We start from the raw sequence: 13631 nt of genomic DNA, 5'->3' as shown, positions 1-13631 counted from the left end.
ATTGCTCTTAGCGTATGTGACAAGTGTGTGTGTTTTCTCCAGATGCAATAGTCGAAGCCCTGCGTAACAATGCGACAAACGTCACCGAACCAAAGGTTTGTTTATGTGTATTGATCACATGCGCCAGACTCGTCGTCCGAACTCCATGACAGAAGATGTAATGATGGTATGATGAGATGGTCTCATATTTACTTATGTGCTTTCTAGGACAGTTAACGGGTAGAGGTCATATACTGTAAACTACTCAGTGTCAATATTGTATTGGCCAGAGTTTATGCTTTTTGAAAATATATGACAGAATAAACTATTTTATATCACAATACACACACTGCTGTCACTAAAGACAAACGTATACATTTTTGACTTTGTTTTACAGGGCGCCAAGGTGGGAAAGCTGACTCTGAAAACTACTGAGATGGAGACGATATATGACTTGGGAAACAAGATGATCGACAGTCTCAGTAAAGAGAAGGTTCAAGCAGGGTGAGTTAATCTCATGATCATTGATCTATACATAGCAGGATCACTCAGGCCTGTCGGACAGCCATACGTGATCTACACTGTCTCTCTCTGTGTTTTCTCTCAGAGATGTTATTACCATTGACAAAGCCACTGGAAAGATCAGCAAGTTGGGCCGCTCCTTCACCAGAGCCAGAGACTATGATGCCATGGGAGCTCAGGTATCATGTAGCTATATAATACAATTTCACTGCTGCAGTCATTAATTCACACTCACAAATAACAGCAGGTTTTCAACAGCCATTTGCCTTTGACCATCGGCCTTGTGGATTCATTCAATTAATTATTTTCAGTTGTTTAAAATGAAATGCATAGCATAATATAACATATACTCCTTCTGTAGAATAGTAATTCATTTAAAGGGAAAGAATTTAAAAACTAATTGATTAATTAATCGATTGTATTTTCGTTGTCCTTATAGACACAGTTTGTACAGTGTCCAGAGGGCGAGCTGCAGAAGAGGAAAGAGGTGGTCCACACGGTGTCCCTCCATGAGATCGACGTCATAAACAGCCGCACACAGGGCTTCCTGGCTCTCTTCTCCGGAGACACCGGAGAGATCAAGTCTGAAGTTCGTGAGCAGATTAATGCCAAAGTGTGTGAGTGGAGGGAAGAGGGCAAGGCTGAGATCATTCCTGGGGTAGGTTCGATTATGTGTGTGGGTGTGTGTGTGTGTTTCTATTTGGTTTGTGTGTGTGATTGTACTTGACTTACTTTCTCTGTTTGTGCTTCCAGGTGTTATTTATTGACGAGGTCCATATGTTAGACATGGAGTGCTTTTCCTTCCTGAACCGGGCTCTGGAGAGTGACTTGTCTCCAGTTCTCATTATGGCCACCAACAGAGGCATCACCCGGTACTGTTTTCATCTCATTTTCCTCCTGTCTGCTCATTTGAGTTATGTTATTTAGGAATACCCTGATACGGAATTTATTTGTCTGATATTATTTTGGTTATAACCTGTGTATTTGAATATTTGAGTTCTGTAAAAATATTGATTTATAGTTTTTAAAATGCTCTGAAGAATACATTTTTGAGGAGTTTTTAACTGGTTATGAAACGGGCTCAACTTAATACAGATGCCTCTATATGACCTACATAAGACAACAAGATCATAAGTGAGATGAGCAATTTCTGTATAGTTATTCTTAATGCCTGCCACTGGGTCGGATTCGGTCACATTTCCCTTGAAATTAATTAAATGAGGCAGTGGAAACACTACCGCTTCTGTCCACAGGGGCCACCAGAATCAACAAGAAATACTGATGTTATTTATATTATTATATTATATTATATTATTATATATTATAATTTTTACCTCTCACGTCCTAAAAAAGAACAAGAAAAATGTGGTCAAATAAATCCTTCCATATTTCATGTGTCACTTGTAACTCTGAATATTGAATATATAACACTGAGCATTCGCTCTTTTATCTTTCAGTATCCGGGGCACAAACTATCAGAGCCCTCATGGCATCCCCATCGACCTGCTGGATCGCCTGCTCATCATCGCCACCTCCCCTTACACCGAAAAAGAGACGAAGCAGATCCTCAAGATCAGGTGAGAATCTGCGTTCATCATCTGTGTGCAGTCTGTTTGCCTCCAGCTTTCTTTCCAGCTTTACAAAGGGAAGTAAACGTGCATGGTTTTATTTCAGGTGTGAAGAGGAGGATGTGGAGCTGAGCGAGGAAGCTCACACCGTCCTGACACGCATCGGCATGGAGACGTCCCTGCGCTACGCCATCCAGCTGATCAGCACTGCTGGACTGGTGTGTCGCAAACGCAAGGTAAGCTGAGTCTACAGTCTGAAGACACATGTTAAAAAAGCAACTGTTATGAACATCTGTCATATTTTCAATTATTGGATGGATGTTATTTTAGTAGTTTGGTCATGAATTCCTGTAGCATCTGTGTTAACGTCATCTGTGTGTTTTGGCTTCTTCAGGGGACAGAGGTTCAGGTGGAGGACATCAAAAGGGTTTATTCTCTGTTCCTGGATGAGGCCAGATCTTCTCAGTACATGAAGGAGTATCAGGATTCCTTCCTCTTTAATGAAACACGTGAGTTTCCTGTTCATACTTTCCTGTTCATGCCTCTGGTAGTGGCTGAATTCCTCGGCTTTGCATCCCACACAGCAACAGTTCACTTTGATGTTGCATTTACACAAACGCCAGTTAAATCAAAGTCAAACAATGCATCAAAATGCTGGAACAGACTCTTTCCCAGGGACACCTGCAGGAATCTGCTGCAGGCGTTAGAGAAGATTTCAGTTTCGACATGCTTATTAAAACTGCTCTTTATTGTGCTGATTGGTCTGTAGTTTAACAATGAGGCAGAGAAGAGAGAGATGAGGGAAAATAGCATTTGAAAATGAAAAATTTCCTCAGTGGTGCACTAGTAGTCGTTTCAAATAAAAGATAAATAAATAGAATACAATGGCCTTCTCACAACTGCAGAACAGAATGTGATATGTTCATTTAGAATTAAAAAGAATGATTTTTCTATACAAAATATACAAATTCTACATTACATGGTGAATAAGCAAGATGTATCTGATCTTACATTTCAGAAACGGCTCAAATGGACACCTCATAATGAAGACGACTGCTTTGTTTTCTTACTCTTGAAAGGTTTTATGTAATGGATCGCCCTCTGGGGTTGGAGTGAATTCAGAACTGGATTTTACTTCAGCGTTGAATTACATTGAGGATAGAATTCAAATGTATACAATTCGCAGAATTTTCCTACATTTTTCTTCCCTGTTCACCTTAAATTCTACATTGTTCGAATTCAAATTTAGTTGTGAATTGTGAATTTACCACAATTCTGTGGCCTTGTGGCATGAATATCAATTCCTTTAGTGTTTTCTGTTTGTTGTTTTGTCTTATCTTTACATGGTTTATTTTTATGAAAATGATTAAACATGCTTTTCTAAGCAAACTGTAATGATTTGTTTTGTGTCTCAATCTTGAATGCAACAAAACAGAAGTATTGGAGAGAAAATGGCAATTGGAACATAGAGTCATAAAGTTTTGTTTAATGTTTAATAAATATATTGTGTGTAAGAATAAGAAATAAAGTACGAGTAATGGGTATTATATACATCCCCAACCTCCGCCGGCTCCTGGCTAATCCAAAAATGGGCAAAGAGGCAGAGCGTGGGTGGAGCTGAGGCAGGCTGAATGAAGCCTGGTTACTGTCACTCAAAGCAGCTATGCCCTTAATTATGCAAAGCTAACTAATTAAGCATAAGTCTTGATATAATTAAAACAGGTCAGTTAATTGGGCGTTTTAAATTGGCTTTATAGAGATTTACTCACTTCTACTGCCAGCTGCAAGTGGCTGTTCGAGAAAGTGCCGTTTTTGTCACTTCAATGTTGGCTTCATTTACTATTGTTAGCCCAGTGTCCTGGCCCATATACACAATGATTCCTTGAATCTAAGCCTCAAACATTTCTGGGACTCATCAGAACAATTGCATGAAAAACTTCACAAATACAATCATTCTAAGGTAACAAAAACACAACACGTCTTATTTTCAGGTGATTTTACACTACTGAAAACATACAGAAATATTCAATTTCTGCCAATAGATCCTCCTGAATGTTACACACTGGACCTTTAAAGAGTATATTTACACCAAACTGAAAAGCAGCCTTTCTCTGCCCTCTCTGGTTGAAGGTTAAATGTCCTGTGTGATCTCTGACCAGCATTTCTTCTTTTGCACCTGTTAGTACACCCAACAGTGATGTCACAGGGTCCTTGAGTACACAAAACCAAATGGTAAGCAAAAAAAAAAAGAGTTTTAGGGGGTGTCAAGTTACTCTTTAAGAAGAATTTTGGTGAGGGTCTGTGGATTTGATCCCCGTCTTTTATATTGTGCTGCATGGGATTTCACCACCAATATGTCAGAAGGATGACCGCCCTTGAAAAACAAAACAAATATCTGTGAAAAACTGATGGTCAAGCTTAACAGAACATACTGTATATGACAAATGAGCTGAAGACAGGAGTCTGAAATGGTTAGAAATTGTTGCCACAAGGTGGAGCCCAAAGATCTCTAGCAGACATCGTTTCCACAAACAATACAATGTGCAAGCAGTGCTCACATGAATGTGAGCCCCAAAGATGCTTTTTATTAAGCAAGTCGAACAGCATTGCTGATAGCCTAAAAATATCTTTTCTCAGAACAATTTAGTTTATTAAAGCCTCCTTACTGTATGATGGGTGTGAGCTCATTCTGTAAATGACTGAAGCTAGTCCACACCTCAATCTCACACCCAGTCTGATACACTGTAGGTGCAACCATTCTCTGACACACACACACGCAAACACTGTGGAACAGAGATCCTCACACCTAGATTCTTCTGTATTTAGATAATCAGACCCATAGTATTGCAAATCCCATCATCTCAACCTTGTAGTGTTATTCCATTGAGGGGTTATATGTTAAATCCATCTGAAAATTGTTGCTTTTTCTACCAATATCGAGAAAATGTTTTTGAATCACAGTTTAGAAGGGACACTGTACAATAAATTCTAGTTTTTACATTACAATTGTTGTCACATCAGTGTTAGATATCCATCAGGTTGCTCTTTTTATCGGCTGCTACATATAAGTTATTCATAATGCTCTATATTGCAGTTGGCTGACATTTCGTTAAATTAACTTTTTTTATTTACTTTTAATTTTTATTAAAATCAAGTATTGCAGGACTTTTATTAAAATCACAGCTGTACTCTCAGGTATGAATATTACCTACAGTCCTCTACCAATAAGCTCAATTTTTTTCAACACCAATTAGAACAGATGAATCAATTTGACCTGCATATAGGATGAGTACAGCGCAGACTGTCTCTTACGTGGAAATGAATATTTAATGTTTAGTGCTGGTGGGAGAGAGCCCTGCCTGGATTACCCTGCTGCCTACCTCCTATAAATCCCCCTCAGTCCCACGACCCTGCTGCCTGCCACTGCATCTGATAGATTCACTGGTTGGATTAAAGCTGGGATAAACTTCATGAGGGTTCAGTTGCTTGTATGTAAAACAGGGTGCATGTGCTACCTCTCTCTTGGGATAAACCCGTTTTCTGACTGTGACTCCCAAATGTAATTTATTTGATGTTAAAATGTGTAAATCTTAATCATACTTTAGAGAGCACATACAGAATTCCATTACCCCCAAATGCAGTTGTACCCAATGAGCAGAATTACAGCAGTCTCAGTGTGTTTTGTATTGGTTTGAATAAACTTGACCTGAAGACATTTCTCCTTCTGTTACTGCGAGTCCAAATTGTTGTTTGCTGATCACGTTCAGCTCAGGCCCCGCAGGGTGTTAGCAGGTCTTCTTGGATCGGTTCCCACTCTTTGTCTACACACCACTGTCCACAGGCTACAAGGCTGCACAGCATGCTAACATGTTGTGGCATTTTGCCTGCTGCACAGATTTGGATGCCCTTTCTCCACCACTGTCAGGCCATGCTAGCATTCTGAAAATGTACCATCGAACAAACCCACCCTTCCATCTCTCCATGTGGAGATTTGTTGTCACCAGCTAATTTAGTTCTACAGGAAAGACAGAAATCTTTCCAACGCCCTACTCTACCCACTACTGATGATTTTTGATGATTTTTGATGACTTTCAGCTGGGTCACAATGACAGGCAGGAAATCTCTCCACACTATTGACTGTGTCAGAGGTCGTTGGACATTCTTCTAATGATGCTTTCAGTACGAATGACATTAGCTTAATGTATCCATATCAAAATCAATCCCAGCACTCATGAAATGAATTGATGATCAATTTAATTGATTTGAGATATTGGCAGCTAAAGGTAGGATTAACACATACCTTCACTTGTCAATCTGGATTTGACCACAATAGACCTTTTTCACAGCAGCCATTGTGACATGGAGTAGTAGGGTAAACACAGGTGTTATCGAAGGTACCTAATAAGGTTCCATTCAAGTCAAACAGAGTCAGGGTGTTGCTATTGTGTGCATTTGTTCACTGAAAAGGCTCTGCTATCATTGGTAACACCTATGTTTACCCTACCATTTCATGTCAAAATTTGATGTTTAACTGTTACTGTATGTAGTCACAAACAAGCCTCTTTCGAAAAAAAGAAAAGAATCTTTATTTTAATACCACAAAATGATTTATACCCAAGGCCCAGCCCTCACACACACACACACACACACTGGGAGGGATCCTGTTAACCCAAGAAAACAGGCTGGCTCATTCTAACCACATGTCCAGGACACAAACGTTTACAAGAAACAAAAAAAGCCTCATTCAGGTCTTTTACAATGACTTTAAATGACAAGATGATGCTCCCTGCTGAAGGCAAGGCAATTTAGCCTGGGAACTGATTACACTAGAACTTGTGCTGATTCACACTTGTCCTTCCCTGTTTGTTTCTCTATCTGGACACTTACACCTGACTCTTCACTCTACACTTGACTCAAGCACCTCTCAGATACGTGTTTATGCAGAGGTTGACTTCTCAAAGCACTGGTCAGGACCAGAAAGTCATGTTAGCTTTCAGTGCAAAGAGACTGACAAACACAATAGTGAACACTTAATATAAGAACACTATACATCCATCTGGTACCAACCCCTTTAGCATATTTTCCATGCTCCTATCCTATATTTATTATTGCGTGTCTCTTGCCACATTTTTTTTTTGATGCCATGTTCCTTAAATAGGATTTTAGCATTTAAGCACCATTTGGAATGTGGTGCTCATGAATGGATAGAATTCAAGTCCATTTCCTGAAGTTTCCAAGAACAAATAAATCTTCAACCTGTTTCTCTTACTGCCATATGTGAAAAGGCTGAGCGTGTGATTCCTGTGGTAAAATTAGAGAATGAGGTCAATGGAAATGCACCATATTGTATTTGCTTTCACATATGGCAGTGAATGTGTGTATTTGTTGATGTTGTAAAAACAGGGTTGAGTGACTACTTCTACTACTTGTCTGTCTACTTGTTTTACACTGGATAGATAGATACAAAGTAAATTCAAGAATTATTTGAAATGAAAATACCGATTGACTTTAAAAACATCATAATTTGAAAACACCAATTCAATTGTCTTTTTTTACCACTTGTGCCTATTTGTTCATCAACTTTTATGGGTGCACTGGTCTGAAGGAGGAGCGGCAACATGCAGTCACTTTCAACATCATTGCCTTACTGTATAAAATTCCTAGCTGGTAGCTCACCTAGCATCATGAATAATCTATCAACCCCATTTATCACTCATTTCAGAGTGCTCCCTCAATGTCATTCATTCATTTGAGGTTAACAGCTTGCTGCTCTCATTCCTGGTTGTGAAAGAGGAGAGGAAAGCGAGAGAAGAGAGCAGAGCATGAAAAGATGCCTGAGAGAGGCAAATCATCTTAGTTCAATTAGGGGTTTGGTAAGAATAATGTCTGCATAATAATTTATTTAAATAAATGTTAAAATGATTTGTATTCACACTGTCCGTGTGTAGTGTATATACATCATGTATGGAAATGATTTCCATATGCCAGTTTTATGACATATGAATACTCTAAAGTTCCACATGTAATAGTATATTGTATTGTATTTTATATTTTTAAACAAGACTAATAGCCCTCAGCCACAGTGGTGTCTCTGTGAGATTGTACTTACTCAAAATGTAATGCTGTCCATCATTGAGTGTGTTTGCATGCACATATTTGTTAATTAGCAAACGTTGGCAATGGGTTAGTTTTGACCGGATAATGGTGCTAAATAAAATCTTTAGATATAACCAAAGTGATTCTGAGGAGGACAACAATATCCATAACAAATCTCACAGCAATTCATTTGATAGTTGTCAAGAATTTTAACTCAAAACCACAAAGAACCTTGCGGTGGCACTGGAGAAGAAAATCTGGGGTCACCAGTGTCATCCTCTGGGAGCCATAAATGTCAGTAGATGTTGAAGTATTTTACTGGATAAGTACTGTAAGGCATTAACCTGCTGGTGGATCATTAGTATTCATTCTCTAACAACCATGACTGCAATCAGTTTAATAGTTATAGTAGATATTTCAGTCCGGACCAAACCGACACTGACATCCCCAGAGCCAAGCCACTACTTTGGCTAAAATGTTAAATATATTTTACTAAAGATAATACTGAGGGTGGTTCTAGAAATGTGGATCTGATGCTTGTCTAACTTGTCAGTTTAGAGGATTTGCTATAATGATTCACTGGTTTGAAGACTGAGACTTTGTGCATTGTAGGTATTCAGATTGACTAAGCTGCAAAGTATTAGAGCATAACTGATTCAGTCTTATTTGAGAGCACTAAATTACCCAGGGAAGTGCCATATTAGCTGTATATGTAATATATTCCTGGATTTAAGCACTTTTAATTACACAGAAATTGTATGGAATTTCCTGAATTAATTTCTTTATCTATGTATATCTAATGATGGGTAGTGCTGTAATTAACTCACTTGACCTCTTGGATGTGCATCTGAAATTGTGTGTTCTATCTATTAGTGTGCATCCCCGTATTTTTGCTCTCTTGTCTGCACATACCCGTGTAACCTGAAAGAGATGAATGGCTATTTGTTGTGTGTGTACATACTGTATGCATGATATTTGCTCTTCTGCTTCCATTCACACAGAGGCGTTTACCATTCATTTCCTCAGTCATTCACAAAGTTCCTTCCCTGCCCCTGCTTCACGTGTGGGACACATATGCACATATGTTGCTGTGCACACATGGGCACGTGCATAAATAGCCTTTGGACGTTTTTCTGAATCAGTTTATGCTGCAGTGGAAACAGAAGTTCTAAATATGGAATCATGAGAGCTAAAAAAAGCAACCAAAGCCAACCAACATCATTCACTCTTTGCCAAGTCAAGCATAAGCTCATGTTTAATTCAGAAAACTCTGGTATTCATAACTCACACTTGCTGCACCCGTGACACTGAACCCACTGCGGCACATAACAAGCACAGTTGCGGTAACACTATTCCACTGTCAATTTACATTACATCCTTGTTAGTAAGCATGCAAATCAAATTAATTCCTCATCGCATTTGGGACCTCACTGGCACAGTCTGAAATGAAGCCACTGCTTAAAGGCCTGATGAGAGACGAGAAGTGATCATTATAACTGGCTGTAGGGTAATGACGTCTTCTGCTACAGTGGCTTCAACAACAGCAGGCTTGACCATTACTTGCCATTCATGTCTTCTTGAATTGGTTCCTTCATTAACATTGCTCAGCCCACCATAAAGCACATTTCTTATTCATTCCACATGGACAGTCTGCAAAGAAGCGGACATCTCATGCTTCGTCTGGAACATGTGTCAGCTTCTTTAATGACACAGTAACACATGCAGAGCCATGCATTAATGCAGACTCTGACAGCTGAGGGTTAGTTGGCTTCTCGGGCCTGACGTCCATTCACACATGAAAGGAGTGATGCTCAAAGAAGAGCTCAACAACAGGAAAGGAAGAAGAGGAGGAAAATCTCCTGGCTGTGTGATATCCAATGTGAGCAGCACCTCTTCTGTTCAATACATTTGCTGATCTAAATATTGTCTATTTTCTCCTAAAAAAGCTGCTGATGTATTGGCTTTCTTTTAGCAGAGAGTGTCATTTTGGTTTCCTGCTCTAAAATATCACTGTGTCCCTTGTATTAGTACTAGCACTTCCATTAATACTATTTAATATGCCAATACAGCTGACTTGAACCATTTCAATATGTAGACTTAGAGCACAAATGTTCTCAGTCTGCACAGTCTTCTTTGAAAAATTGTATGTGATTTCTTTTCACTGTTGTATGGGTAACTAAGTAAAAACCCAGTGATTCAGAAAGCTTGCCACACTACACAGTTGTTTAACTGAAATGTTTTTTGGTCTTTTTACAGTTAAACTTGGATAAAATGGAATCTGTTGAATTGTTTTAACTTGTTTTGTCCACATCCTGATGGGTAGCATAGCCTGATGAAGGTTAGGATAAACCTCCAGATACTTTTTTAAATTTTACATATTGTACTCTGAGGAAGAAAATTCACATTTTACAGAATTGCTAAGCTACTGTTTGGGTGCATTGATCTTTATATACTAAATGTGTATTCTTGCTGTCTCCTTTACCCTTGACCAAACCCCCACAACTATCTTTCCTTCCATTTGTCTCTATCATATTTGGTCTGATCACTACCTTTTGTCTTACTTCCCTCTGACTCTGATGTTAATTATGTAACGTCTGGTGACTGCCTGACCAATGGCTACCATTTACATACTGTCTATTGTATTGGTCCATGTATAAAAGTACCTTATTTCATTTGCTCTGGGTCCGCTTACCGACTCAGACCTGCTCTGTGTATGTAAGTTCACCAGGATGCCGGCGTGCTTATCTGAAACTCATCACCACCACAGCAACCCTAACTGGACTTGAATGATTTTTCTTCAACAACTCTAAGCTACAGTGATTTGTCAAGTTCAATGAGCAGCTCTCACTTTATATAACCAGTCAAGGGAAGAAGAGGTTTGAGACTGTTGCAAGTAATTTGATCCGCAAAGCAGACAATGTGTTACATAAAAAGGGAGAATGACACAACAAAATGGCAAAAACCAAAGCCCAGCTTTGAGTCAAAAGTTGGCAGCAACAATAAGCAACAACATGTGTGTTTGCAGAGCACCCAGAACATTTTTGGCCCATATCATTTCATCCACAAACTGTAGGAAATGTTTCAAACGAGCAAGCTGCACCTCCTTTTCTTTATGTGTAAGTATTTAGATTTGATATAAATGCAATGAAAACACTACATACTGTAATATGAAATAAAATGTACTTCTTGCTGTGTCTGTCATTCACACTTTCTTAGTTTCCTACATTTCATCAGTTTTTTTGATATGACGGTCGCTCAGTTGTTTGCTCCATTGTGTCTTCTTGTAATGACAGTGGTTGAGAACTTGGGCACGTCCCCGCCTCAAGTGAACCTCTAATGAAGCAAAGAGCTATTTTTGCCTTTTCCCCTCAATTGCACTAACCGCCTTTAGAGTCATTTGTTGTTTTCTGTTCTCTGTTTCTCCTCTTAATCCCTGGTGTTCAATCCTGTTGGTAGAAAGAAATATGTGCTACATGGACCAGTGGATTCGTCAGTTTGCATCTTTGTCCTCACACGGTACAGTGTGTACTGGAGTCTTTGCTCATTTCATCAATGTTTCATCCATGCTTTATTTCTGTAGAATACATAAACGAAGTGCTGTGAATAAGATCTTGATCTAGATTCCACCCTAAAGTGATATTAAAACTCTTGATATAATAGATCAGCCAGTAGATGCTGGCTCTCACATTCACATACAGATGACACTATTTCACATCAAATGAGTCTGGGAACATGACAAACATCTCACCAGGTGCAATGGGAGACTTCTGTGATGTTTCCACCACACTTGTTTTAGTGAAGGTTACTGTGTTTCTGCAGTGTGAGGCAGGTTGGAAAAGTCGGTGGGTGTCTACAGAGAGAGGTGAGAGATTCACAGTGGAGGTGTGATACTGCAGACTGCAGATACTTCTTTTTCATGTGTTCATCTACAGACAGCCTATTACCATGTCTCCTTTCCTTACCCCGACCTCTATTTGTGCTGTGCTGGTAACTCTGCATTAATCACCAGGTCAGTCCTACATGACCGCCTCTGCCTGCAACCGACCCTTTTGTGAAGTACTCTGAAAATGCAGATATTCCTACAGAGAGTACAGCAGCCATTACATCTGTCTCAAATCTATTGTTCCAGCTCAGGAGGGTGACATATTGTGGTGGTAGAAGGATTACTTCTTCCTGAATGTCAGAGTCATGCTTCTGACTGTTATTTTAAAGTCATGGCGTAATTGAATAAGACTGTGGTTGTCACCGCAACATAAAACTATTGTCATATATTTTTATAATGACATGCTGCCAAGATGAGCCAGTTTCAGTTTTGATTTATGATAGAAACCATTTTAGGTATTTAATTTAAGTCTTTAAATGTTTGTAACTTATTTACACCCATCAACCCTTTAAAGGGATGTCCGCCTTAAATAAAACAACATTTTTTTGAACATTTGGGATGAATACGTCCAGGAATTTATTAGACTGTTGGAATACGAGAATGTTCTGAAGGTGGGAAAACACCATAGGTTGTATACTCTGCCATTATAGCTGGATAATATTATTCTCGGTTATTCTTTCTGAAAATGAACACAATAACCAAAAAGTTGACAGTTACATCTATTGATATAAACTATATGTTCTCACTCAAGTTTTCACATACTGGCAGTTATCTCTTATATCAGTTGTGGAATAAGTCATTTCAGTAGGATATTTTGTTCATCATTAAGAATCTGAGATGTCCTTTTCACAAAATACATGAACACATTCAAAGCAGTAATGTCACTTTTAGCTATAACATGTGTGTATAGTTTAAATTTCGTTTTTACTTGAACTGAAAGCTGACTTCACTCTTCAGGTGCTGAGTAAATATCAAAACAAGAGGCCACTGTAATTCAAAACGCATGGCAACACTTCAGAAACGGATGGCCTAAACAATGGTGCTTTTAAACCCCGAACAAGCTGACATTTTGAAGCTTCACATCCACCGGCGGCTATTTCTCAGCCTAAATTTACCCTGCGTGTTGTACAAAGTTTGTCCTCTGTGAGTTTAAGTGGCAAAGTGCAAATGGAAATTCCAGTGCTCGCTAGAATGGCTCCCCTTTTCCTGTCTACGCCCCAGTGTTTCCTGCCTGCTGCATGACTAGGTGTGTTGACTTTGAGATTGGAGCGTCTGACTTTGGGGTATGTACTGGTCTGACTGTGGGAAAGGGTGTTGGTTTCTTTGGGTCATCCACCAACCAAACACTAATTCTCCACTTTGAGCTTCCTCTGGCTCCTATATAATCTTCCCCTCTTCAAACCGAGGGCATGTCAGGTAGAAGGATCTGTTTAAAATGTAGCCTAATTAAAGGCCTCACAGACAACGTCTCAAGTCCTCTTTTGTCACAAATGCAGTGTATACTTACTCTTTGTGTTTGTGCAGCCCTGTCATAGACAAGTCCATTAGTGCTATTAGCTGCCATGTTAGGTAACTCTGCCCTT

The 13631-nt window shown here is 39.2% G+C and overlaps 1 protein-coding gene across 1 annotated transcript in view; it reads left to right on the top strand.

Annotated features, from left to right (window-relative positions):
* Positions 1-3464, top strand: part of ruvbl2 (RuvB-like AAA ATPase 2) — a 6183-nt gene extending 2719 nt beyond the window's left edge. The window contains exons 7-14 of the mRNA XM_035665883.1: positions 377-483; positions 587-680; positions 941-1159; positions 1255-1373; positions 1959-2078; positions 2176-2305; positions 2464-2578; positions 3088-3464. Of these exons, the coding sequence (XP_035521776.1) occupies positions 377-483; positions 587-680; positions 941-1159; positions 1255-1373; positions 1959-2078; positions 2176-2305; positions 2464-2578; positions 3088-3113 (930 nt within the window). The 3' untranslated portion in view covers positions 3114-3464. The remainder of the gene's footprint in view (positions 1-376; positions 484-586; positions 681-940; positions 1160-1254; positions 1374-1958; positions 2079-2175; positions 2306-2463; positions 2579-3087) is intronic.
* The last annotated feature ends 10167 nt before the right edge of the window (positions 3465-13631 follow it).

This window comes from Morone saxatilis, unplaced genomic scaffold, assembly GCF_004916995.1.
Source record: "Morone saxatilis isolate NCDOM2014 unplaced genomic scaffold, NCSU_SB_2.0 Contig20, whole genome shotgun sequence".
Classification (NCBI taxonomy): domain Eukaryota; kingdom Metazoa; phylum Chordata; class Actinopteri; family Moronidae; genus Morone; species Morone saxatilis.
This window is presented reverse-complemented; position numbering and strand designations above follow the sequence as displayed.